Source organism: Pezoporus flaviventris, unplaced genomic scaffold (assembly GCF_033815535.1).
Source record: "Pezoporus flaviventris isolate CSIRO_AGI_PZ_B2104156 unplaced genomic scaffold, CSIRO_AGI_Pfla_v1 ptg000002l, whole genome shotgun sequence".
In the NCBI taxonomy this organism is placed as follows: domain Eukaryota; kingdom Metazoa; phylum Chordata; class Aves; order Psittaciformes; family Psittacidae; genus Pezoporus; species Pezoporus flaviventris.
In genome coordinates, this window is record NW_026892550.1 from 23,193,688 (window position 1) to 23,205,880 (window position 12,193).

The 12,193-nt window shown below is 37.2% G+C and overlaps 1 protein-coding gene across 1 annotated transcript in view; it reads right to left on the reverse strand.

Annotated features, from left to right (window-relative positions):
• Positions 1-747: 747 nt before the first annotated feature.
• KCTD8 (potassium channel tetramerization domain containing 8) overlaps positions 748-12,193 on the reverse strand; it is a 98,330-nt gene continuing 86,884 nt past the window's right edge. Inside the window, exon 2 of the mRNA XM_061471787.1 lies at positions 748-2,061. Coding sequence (XP_061327771.1) covers positions 1,601-2,061 — 461 coding nt within the window. The 3' untranslated portion in view covers positions 748-1,600. The remainder of the gene's footprint in view (positions 2,062-12,193) is intronic.

Consider the following 12,193-nt stretch of genomic DNA (forward strand, 5'->3'; position numbering starts at 1 on the left):
ACTTCCTCTTTAGCTAAATCAGTTAAAATAATCATCAGATGTAAAACATCTATTCTGACAGAATTGTATAGCTCCTGCTATAAAACATATACAGGAATGGACTCCTTTAAATATGTATGTGTATGTTCATGTGTGCATGCAGTAGTATTTTCAAGTCTGTAAGAACTCAGCAGCTCTCTTGCTAACTCCAGGGCCCTTATCCATTGCAGCTATGACTGTCTGAACCACAAAGTGTCTTCTTGGTGATGTTGTAATAAGAAAAGTATTAATATTCTTGTATCTGGGCTGAGAAAACAGGTTTGTCATATAGAGTTGACTATTCATAGAAAACTCTTCATTTGTAAATGTATCACACTGCTGTGATATTTTAACCCTTCTATTTCTAAGCTGATTTTTGTGAATTTATAGAATTTGAGCTCCTTTCAGCTCTGTAAGTAAAGCTACTCAGTTTTCTAGTTCATTCCCTGCTGCTTCTTAGCATAACTCTCTTCTTCTTGGACAATCTGTACGGTGGTTCCAATTAAAAGTCCCTACCCAGATAATTTTTCAGCCACTCTTTAAACATTTGTTTTTGTTTTCTCTTATTTTGTTTGTTGGTTTTTTTTTGTTTGGTTTAGTTTGGGGGGGGTGTTTGTGGTTTGTTGTTTTTTTTTTTTAGCGGAGTACTTGTGAAAAAATTAAACAAAAAGTAACAATTTCCTTGATTCTATTTTTAAAAGAGAGGAGATAATGACAGCCAAGAAAATCTACCAGATGGTTCTTTTAATAAATACATTAAAGTCTCTTTTATTTTAATCCAGTTTTAGCGACTAACATAACAGAAACTTTCAGACCATCAAACCAGTTTTCACAATCTGCCATAAGTTTGCATTTCACAGAAATAATCCTGACAAGCACTAATAGATGAACGTCGTTGGTGCAATAACAAAACAGTATAAGGCATATTTACACCATCCTTACATACAGAACACTGTACACACAAAAAAATCACAGATCCAGAACAAAGAAAATTCAGTCCCTTAGACGTTTTACTTTTATAGGCTTGGTTTCAAACAAATAACTCTCCAAGCAACAGACAACCTCTTGTTCCTGTGTGATTTATTTGTAACATTGTGCTCATGCAAAATAGGTATTTTTTTTATTGCATTAACATTGAAAGAAGGTTGGGAATTAGTTCTGAAACCAGTACAATCAAATTTTACACCCTGTTTCTCTTCATCCATAGCAAGTCTGAGTCATTGTTATTGGTGACATAAAATGAGGCATTAACTGATGATTGAGATTTTTATTTGGTAAATTCCAAAACGATAATGAAGCTCAACAGACTACAGCTCGAAAACCATCTTTCTTGACCATGCACTTTTTTCTTTTCTATTATGAGGTGGTTTAGATGAGATGCTTTTTGTATTTTTTTGTTTCTATCTTTTTCTATATATTATTAGAGAAACCATGTACTATCCAACATCCACTGTTCACAGAAAGAAATAATCAGCAGGAACAGCTCTGGTGGCAGAGTTGGCCAGAAAGAGGACATCAGTAAGTTAGTAGCAACTTAATAAACATCAAATGCCGCAAAAATATATCATGAAAGAGCTGGTTACTATAACCCATATTTCTGTAAGAGTTCAGACTGCCAGGGACGTTTGCGCTCTGGAAAGTAATCTGGAATGTGGATTTTTTTAAAATCTTGGATGCATTTTCTCATTTCTTCCTCAATACTCAGCTTCTCGCATACCTTCTTTTTGGAAAGATTTGTTTCTCTGGACTTGCTAATGAGAGTTTGAAAGAGTTCACTGTTCCTGCGTTTGTCTGGTGGTGGCATCCACTGCACTGGTGTCTTCTTAGATGGACGATCCAAAGTCAGAGTATTTGGCTGGTGGGCTGTGGAAGGCTGAGTGCTGGTGGCATTTTCTTGAGGGGTGCTCGCTTCTGAGTGGCTGTCGCAGCTCGAGGTGGACAACTCGTTACAGGAAGTCCCACTTTCACTGCCCTTGTCCAAGACTTTGTCATGCTTCCTTTCTTCGTGGTCTTGTTTGGGGGAAACAGTTCTCTGAGGGGGCCCTAATACAAGGCAGGAGAGAAAAAGTATTAAGCGAGCACTGGTTTACATCAAAACTGATTAGATACCATTTAGAAAAACATGACTCAGAGTCTTGGCTGGCATAAGTCGGTGGCATTTCCTTGTAGTCAAAAGAACTATACGAGACTGGTAGACAAGATGAAGGTCTAGTCCACCAAATTCTTACTCCTAAAATGTTTATAGCAAGAATAACTTCACTGCCTGCCTAAGAATGCAGGTAATGAAACATGCATAATGCTCATAGATTATCTGCACCAGAAATCCCTGCAGGCAAGTTTAAATGAGCTAGTTTGCTATTACACACCAAGAATTTATTATGAGAAATTAGATTTTATAGTATTAGGAAAATACTATCATACAATTTACAAACTCTTTGCTTAAATAAGAATAATCCAAGGGCTTCAGTTTCCTTTTTGGAAGTTCTTAACTCACCTTCCCAAAACAGTCTACTGATACTATGCTCTGCAGATGTCAACTCTGCAGAAGCCCTGAACAGAAAAAGAAGCATTAATCCTAGAATAACAGAGAGATTGCTCATTACTGACAGAGTCTTTAGGCTTTTTTTAATTTATTTCTTCTTTTTGTATCCTATAGTGATTTCACCACACTTCTTACTGTCAGTTATTATCCCTGGCTTGCCTCAGTGCAAGCTCAGAATTCAGCTGTACTCCTCTTACAGCACAAGCTGGCAAGGAAAAGTAGGTTATGAAGTTATCGATGAAGAGGCACTCTGCAATGGCAGGGAAAGCAGTCTGATGGCCTATCAGCAGGCATTGCTCAGCATTTCACATGTCAGAAAATCAGATCTAGGCTGTTATTCTCTCCAGATACCACTTTTGCTTTGAAGTCTTAAGCAGAATATAAATGTGAAAATTAACTGGTAGCCGCTAAATCTGTACAAGTGTTTTCATTTCTGAAGCCTTATTTCAGAACTCCAGCTGTGAAGTGAGATGACACTATGCTGACATCATATAAACGTCACAATCTTAATTTAGGACACTGTCTAAGGCTTACAGAAACGTCTACAGAGTTCAAGAGGCACTGGATCAGATGGAAAGAAAAATTTCAAAGATGTTTAAATATCTAAATGAAAATGTAAACTGTGCCTGCTACAAATCCTGAAATATCCAAACAGTTTAGGCATCTAAATGTTTTACAAAATCTAGATTATCCTTACAGTTTCTCCAAACACCACCACAATTGGTTAACTGCCCTTGCCAGAACCAAAACTCAGAATGAGAGCTCAGCCTCCAGTTACTGAGGCAGAGTAGCAGAGATTTTTTTGAGTCACTCTGTTTTTTTTTCAGAATTACAAATTAGCAATATAATTACAATTATAAAGAATGCAGAAGCAATATGAACACTCTCGTGTCTTTTTGACAGTGCAGTTCTATGATTCAAAGGAATCTAAGAAGATTGCAGTATTTCATATTTTATTTATGAGACACAGAGGAAAACAAAAGAAAGCGGAAAAAAAAAAAGCAGCAAATCAATAATAATCTAACAACAGAAGCATTCAACAACCTGCTTTGCTTTTGTTTTAGTCAGCATCTCAGGATGCCATGTCACATTTCTGTTGTCCATCTAGAGAAACCCATGTGTAACCAAGATCCAAAGAGGAGAGACAACACTCCATCAGGGCTTGTACTTACATTATTCAGAGTGAAAAAGACAAGTAATTTTCTACTTCATTATATTCAACCCAAATATTTAGCACATGGTTGCAGTGATTTCCTTCCTCTTTCTCTTCCAGAAGTATGTTCACCTTCTTAAAGAGATGTATATGCTTTCCTGCTATTGTTGTATCAAGCATTTCGTTTCATACCTCAAACCATTATATGAATGAGAGTCAGCTGTCATGGAATTACTCTAGCTTTGCAGCATGTGATTGTAAAACCGAGAAGTTAATCAGTTAATGATTTCAGTATTGTTACTCTGATTTTCAGTAACATGATTAACATCAATATCTAATCTAGTTTACAATCTTAGCTTCTACAAATGTATCAGCACACTCTGTGACTAAGAAATTAAAATTTTCTCTTAGCCACACCCTGTAGTCTTCAATTGTCTTTCCTGCCCATTTTTTGCTGTAATATAATAAATCAAGATATTATTTCTACTTATACTTACTTCTTTTGGTACTCCTTGCTTTTCAAGGGCTCAAATCTGCATGTACTAAGGCTCTACTTCAAAAAGGCACTGCAATACACCTTTTCAAGAATATAAAAAATTCCACTTCCTGGTACAAGATTGTTCAGGAGCCTGACAATAGGCACATATTTAAATGCTTTTTTGGATCACAGCCCTGAGGTTCAGTACCTTACAGCACTGAGCTCTGTATGCTTCATTGAATCACCTAAATTCACAATGACTTAAATCCAGACACACATTTCTCCCACACCTCTCCTTTTAAAAATTAACAAATCCTCCCTCACAAAGAATTCTTTACATGCTCCTGCGCTTCTTTCTCAGCAGTGTGTTATTAACAGAAGCACCAGTTCTGCTACAGGTGAGGTTTTTCTCACAATATTTTCTGCTGGCTGAAATTCAAAAGAATTTATAAATACATAAGAAAAAATCCTCAGGAGATATTTGTTTAATTTTCAACATCAGGGATTATCAGATAAATTTAGCTGCATCTTTAATTTGGAAAGCATCTCTTTATTGCCCTCCAAGCTGGCATGCTCATCTGTGGCTGGGTTTGGGTGATGGGATGCTGTCTCCACTGTACCTTCTCAGCCCTTCCAGAGTAACACCAAAGACTTTCAAATACCTGTCTGCTTGAAACTACTTATTTTCTAGGAGTGCAGAATAGTTCTTAAAAACTCAGAGAAAGTGTATTTGCTCCATTGTGCACACAGAATCATACAGTGATAAAATCATTTAGGCTGGAAAAGGCCTTCAAGATCATCAAGTCTAACTGTTAACCTGGCACTGCAAAGTCCACACATAACACTAAAAAAACTTCAGTGACTTACAACCTGTCCCTCCTGCTCCTGCCCTTTCTAGGATCTCCCACCTGCTGCTGGCTCCCTAACTTAGATGCTGGAACTGAGTCACTGCATCTCAGACCTCTCCGACTCATTCTTAACAGTCTTAAAGTTAAGGAAATAATATTAAAATTCAATTAACCTGAGTGCTTCATTATCTTGCTTCACCAAGGGCAACCCCTGCTGTAGTGGGCTTCTATGATGGAGTGACATCAGTGGACAAGGGAAGAGCTACAAACGTTATCTCTCTGGACTTCTGTAAGTCCTTAAACATGGTCTTCCACAACATCCTTCTCTCTAAATTGGAGAGCTATGGATTTGATGGGGGGACAGTTCAATGGATGAGGAATTGTTTGGATGGTCTCATCCAGAGGGTAGTGGTCAACAGCTCAATGTCCAGATGGAGACTGGTGACAAGTGGTGTCCCTCAGGAGCCAACACTGGGACCAGCACTGTGTGATATCTACGTCGATGACAGACAGTGGGATCAAGTACACCTTCAGCAAGTTTACAGATGACACCAAGTTGAGTGGTGCCATTGAAACATCGGAGGGATTGATTGCCATACAGAAGGACTTTTAGAAGGTCAAGAAATGGGTCCATGTGAACCTCATGAGGTTCAACAAGGCCAGTGCAGTGTCCTGCATCTGGGTTGGGGCAACCACTGGTATCAGTACAGGCTGGGAGCCAAAGGGACTGAGAAAGTATGTTTATACTGAATGTAAGGAAGAAATTTTTTACAATAAGGGTAGTGATACACTAGCAAATGTTGCCCAGAGAGGTTGTAGATGCCCCATCCCTGGAAACATTCAAGGTCAGGGAAGGGGCTGGAAGGGGTTCTGAGCAACCTGATCTACTTGAAGAAGTCTCTGCCCATTGCAAAGGGGTTGGACTAGCTGACCTTTAAAGATTCCTTCGAACACAAACCATTCTATTATTCTATGATTGATTCTACGATTCTCCTCTGTCTCTCTCTGTTGGTTAAACTCCCAGTTTACTGTGTGCACAGTGGCAGATTCAAGAATTAACTTCTTCCTCACACAGTTTTTTTATTCCTGCAGTGTCTCAAAGATCATTTGTTTGTTTATGAATCAGTTTATTTTTACTGCAGAATGTAAAAGAAGTTGTGAACATATGCACAGATTGCTGCAGTTAGCTATTTTAATAGCTACTGTATTGACAAGAAGAACAGAAAATCTTAGCTCTGAAGTACAACAGTTACAGCTGGATCTAAGAGATGTAGATAAAAGTTGAATAATTATATAAATACAGTCATTTGGAAACAAAACATGAACAACACTTCAAATGTGTTCAGTAGGCAGTACCTCGGTCAAGAATGGAATCTGTTAGAGAGATGCTTTTACTATTCCAGAAAATATACACAAAAACCTGAAATTATTTGAGTTTTGCCAATCTCCTTGCCAGTGCTATGAAATGAAGCCTGTTTGTTTCTTTAAATAAAAAACTAAATCAATTAAAAAGCCCCAACAACAACAACAAACCAAACAAACAAACAAAAAAAAAAACACCAAAAAAAACCCCAAATGAACAAACCCAAAATCTTGAGGTTTTCTATGATATAACTTTAGTGAGACAAAGTTCTTTGGGGTATTATCTTCATCATTTTCTGTTTTGTCAATTATACCTTTAAAAAAAACCCCAACAGAACAAAGGCTATTTTTATTTGTTCTTGTAGAAAATTTTATATCTAATCCCAAAATAGTATTTTCAGTTTAATTAATAATTTCTGCATGCTTAAGAATATTGGTTGGATGTGATTTGTACATGACTTTGCATGAAATGCAATTTTTTTCACATTGTTTTGCATAGAGAAGAATCCTTCTTTTATAGGCTTCACGAATATTTTTAACCTGATATCAGCTATGTTAAACCCCTGAATGAACTTTTCCTCTACCTATTATCTCATAATTATATTCAGAGTGAATATAAGATGAATCCGTGTTTTATGATTTAATCTTAAGAATCTAAGCAAAACTAACTATAATTAATATGCAATAACACAAAACCCCTCATAAAATATCACATTATAATGGACTTATCCATCTTCAATATCTAGGGGGTTTTATCCCTTTTCATCAACATTCAAAGTGTTACACTAAACTGAATGCTTAGAGAAGCCACCTGTGAAATCTGATAACAGGTTATAGCTACTGTGGGAATCTTTTCACTACCAGACTTTTAAGTACTTAATATCACATTTCAATGGCAAATGATTTTCTTTCATGTCTAACTTTACTTTTATTTTTTTTTAAAGATTATTTTTAAGAGATATAAAAGGATAGCTCTAAGCCCCTGACATTTTCTGTGGTATATTAATGATATTTCCAAGTTTAGAATACTGTTCTTAGAGCCTAGCTCAATACATGAATTCACTCCCTGAAAACAGAAAGGGATTCAGCTTGCCTCTTACCACTGGAGTTGTAGGTTACGACCGGCTTTATGGCAGGCAAATTTACAAGTGACTTCCTGACCACTGCACTCTGTCATTTTTAATGCACAATGAAACCAAGCTAAATCCACTGCTTGGATTTAGCAGTGAGAGTTTATGTGTTTTTTTTTTTAACTCCATACAGTTTGTCAAGGAAACATTTCTACTTATTTTAGTTATTGCAATTTACATCTAACTTAGGCTTGTTGGGATCCAGGGAGAGAGAAGGCCATGCCCCACTTAATTTCCATTTTCAGGCTAATATGCTGGTTTACACAGGAATTAAGTGGCATGCAGTCTTTAGCTGTCCCTCTGCCTACAGATCAATTTTATCCATTATGAACATACCAAGCAAACAATATTAATGACTAAGCATATAATGTGAGAAATATCTAAGTGCTTTTGACAAGCTCTGCTCTTGACAGCTTGCACTTACAGGAAAAATTGAAAAGTTCAGTGTAGAGATTTCAGTGCAATGAAACTTTGTGTGGGAGTCTTTGTGCTGCGTGGTTTGAAATCGCTTCAAGAAAAAAAAAAAATCAGTTCCCAATTTCGGCCTCGGTACAAAATTTCAAACCATTTTTTTGGACTAAAGGCCTGATCTGAATAATGCTTAGTATGTAATAGTGAAGTATTTTTCAGAAAGGAGGATTAAACCTCAGCATTTCCTATATTCTTCCTCCTTTTAGATGAGTGATGAGTTACTATGGATAGCCAAATACTTACACTTTCCTGTTGTTTGACCCGACGCTTAGCTTTAGTCAATGCAAAGTAGAATAGTTTCAATAAAATGAAAAAAATGTTCCTTTCACCTTTGATTACTTCAGGGTAACATATTCATTTGGAAAAAGTGAGTTAACTTCCCTCAGGCACAAGAGAGAATTAGCATCTGGGAGGCTTTGATTTATTAATGTGCTAAGCCCTGAACTCTTGGGTAGAAGGCCAGCACTGGTGACATATCAACTTCAGGACTTTGAGCAGAACTTGAATTGTATGTGATTTAAGAAAGCCAAGCAAGTCATTGTCCTGGGTTCAGCAGTAGCAGTCATGTTTCTCCTCCTTGGTAGCTGCTGCAGTGCAGTGTTTTGACTTTCGGCTCGGGAACAGAGCTGACAGAGATGTTTTGGTTTGGCCAAGGACTTTGTGAGCCTCATGCTCTGCCAGGGAGGAGGGGAAGCCAGGAGGAAGCAGAGACAGGACACCTGACCCAAACTGACCAAAGAGGTATTCCATACCACAGCACGTCATGCCCAGGATGTAACTGGGAGTTAGCCGGAAGGGCTGGGAGACAGCAGGGTTGGAGGAGGTATGGGTCGGTGCTTGGTCGGGGACTGGGGGGCCGAGTTATCAGTTGGTTGGTGCTGAGGTGTTGTATTCTCTTCCCTTGTTATTTCCTTTATCATTATTATCATTGGTGGTAGCAGTAGTGATCTGTGTTATACCTTAGTTACTAAACTGTTCTTATCTCAACCCGTGGGAGTTGCATTCTTTTGATTCTCCTCTCCGTCCCTCCGAGAGCAGGGGGAGGGCAAGAAAGGGGGGGAAGTGAGCGAACGAATTACCTGACTGGGTTTAAACCACGACAGTCATCTTGCAGATGAGTCTGCCACAGAGAGGTTTTGCGAGTCTCAGCAGGGCTTTCCTGACATGAAATATAGCACTTAGGCTCCTCACATTCTATTAAAGCAGTTTTGTAAATATGCCCTATGCTCTGGCAAAACTTCAAATTCATATCTACAGGGCATGTAAATTGGCTTGGCTTCACTAACAAGCTGATGGTGAGCTGTGAGTGTGGGTCCAAAACTGCGTAATTTAAAAAAAAGGTTATACTTAAATGTTGACCCCATTGAAGTCGAAGTCAGCACAGTCTGTGACCTTAAATTACAAAGCAATAATTAAAAGTAAAGCCTTTTCATTCTAGTATGAATGAAGAAAGAAGAAAAAAAGATCTTAGAAGGAAGAAGGAAAGCAACTTAATGGTGAAAGCAAAACGGGTAAAAATACTCTCTTTTTGCAAAAAAAAAAAAAAAAAGTTAGTTAGAATGACTTCTATGATTTCTCACTACTTTATTCAAAAAGCATAATTTTATTGGAACCCCTGAAAAATTCACCTTTAGGTGAAGCCAAGCAAAATTACATTCAGATAATACTTTAGCCCCCAAATATTTTTCATAAGAACATATGAAAACCTCACCGTAGACTTTATTATCATCTTTGCTAGAATACAGAACCTATAATAGGGTGTTCAATGAGTCATTGTAGACAAACTAAAGAAATAATGAGAAAAGTAAAAAAAATAAATAAATCATGGTGATTATGAGAGATGGCAAAATATACTTCTTGATTATTCAGAAATGTTTCACCACATTCAGAATTTAACAGGAAATGCAAATTTTCCCATAATAGTTCCTGTCCCCTACTGACAAGCCCAAAAGGCATTTCACATGCTTTGATTCCAACACAAAATTCCAAAGTGGGAATTGTACACTGAAGTCTTAAGACTAAAAGGAAACCACCAATACCATCAATAGCACCCACGATGTATGATGCATGACAGATGTTACCAATTTCAGGACTATATTGCTAGATCAATACTCTGCAACTAAATTTGTCAACCCTGCTAATGACCCTCGAAGAGACCACTGTTCTGCAGATTGCAAGATCTTCTACTAAAGAAAAACTTAAAAAAAATCTATCCCAGCTAAATGCATACTGCAAAGTTATCTGACACGTTCATAGCAGGCAACACAAATGTCCAGAATCAAACAGATGCTTCATGTTTTTTGTGTTGGGTATTTGGAGAAATCACTGAAGCAGTACAGAATATTCTTCCTGAAGCAAGATCTGGATAAGTCATCACATTTTTCATATGCTATATTAATCTTGTTAGCAGCAGAGTAATAGCTCTACTAGAGAATTTGAGTGTCAAGGATATAGAATCATAGAATCATATAAATGTCCTTAAGTTGTTGTTTCTTAACCATTTTCTTGAAATCACCTCTAACACAGGCTTAAGTTACAAGAAGAAAAAAAAAAGCCCCAAACAAATTAAAAGCCAACAACACAATTACAAAACCTACGTTAAGGGAAGAAGTGAAAAAAAAAGAAAGATAATCACTCCATCTTGGCATTGCAGAAACACATCCCAGATGAGTCTCCCTCCCATAATTCATAGGACAAACTATAAATGACTGCTTAACCCATGGGTTTAGAGACTCAGTTGTATTTCCTCTTTGGTGTTCTCAGACCACATTTAGAGAAAACAGCTGTTAGGCTGTGGGAGAATACTGGCCTCTATAACCTTGTTTATTCCTCTTATAGCCTCAGATCCTTGGGGTCCCTCTGGAGTTGCCAGCTGTTATCATTCTCCTTTCTCACTCCCTTCCCCTTTATTCTAATAACATATTTATTTGTAAGTCAACTAGGAGTTTCAGCCTGTTGTCAACCACATTGCTGGCTGCTTCTTCCTGCTTTGTAAATATTAATATTGGTTGCGCATCCCCTGAAGTGTGAAACAGTCTTTTAGCCAGAAAGTCTGTGTTTGGCAAAGCCCTAACCCGAGTTTTAGGCAACGTGAAGCTGAATCTTTTTCCACACAAATAAGCAATGCATTTCTTTGAACCACTCACCTTTAATTTTTCCTGAATTATTTTTAACTTCTCAGCTGTCAAATGTGGCTCTATATGTGGCCACATAAATGCTTGTGTGCAAACAAAAATGGGAAATATTCAAGGGAAGGAACTGCACTCCTCAGTGACGGCTTATGGCAATTTGAAACATAATGAAGCAATTACATGCCTTCTTGTGACATATACGTATGTTAAATATATTGACTTAATAATGTCCCCATCAAATATAGTTTACTTTCAATAAACGTATACATGGAATGTAAAAAATGACGTCTCAAATAAGATCTACCAGTCAGAAACGTATTTCAGGGGTACTTCAGGGATTCAATCACTTCCAAAATCACTGCTTCTCTCTTAGAAGCTCCAACATGAGTTAAAGCAGAGAGAATGTGATTAACACAGCAATCTCAGGATTCTTTGTTCTGATTTTTATTTTAAGAAAAGTTCATTCGTAACTTATTTGTAAGAACTCTTCTCTTAAGGGACTGTCAGTGGCCTTAGACTTGCTTACTTTGTCCTTACAGTAGGAGTAACAGGCAAAAAAACCTCCAAACAAACAAAAAAAAAAACCGCAACAAAAAAGGTACAGAATCAACCACCACATTTGTGGCTTTCTTCCCCATTTAGTTTCAGATATCTAAGCAATAGTTTTCCTTGTTAACTTTTATTTCTGTTTTTTCTAGTATGATCTCACATTACTTTGGTTTGTCAATTACTTTGTCAATTGCTTTAGCTAAAATGTGTCATCTTCATTTCTTCCTTCCATCTCTTTCAATTTTACAGGTTTCTTTCCTACTGGCATGCAAAATAAATTAATGTTAATGTGAATTTACAGAATGTGTACAAAATATGCTAGCAGAAAGTTGTCAAAATACTGTGCACTGGCTTTGGCATTAGAAAAAGACTCAAATTAAAGAAACACTTCAGACAGCAGCAATCTTGGCAGGCTTACATAATATATATGACAGCACTTCAGGCAATAAGCAAGTGGAAAACAATGGGAAATGAACACTTGAATCAAGTTTGCATTTTACTGAGATCTAGC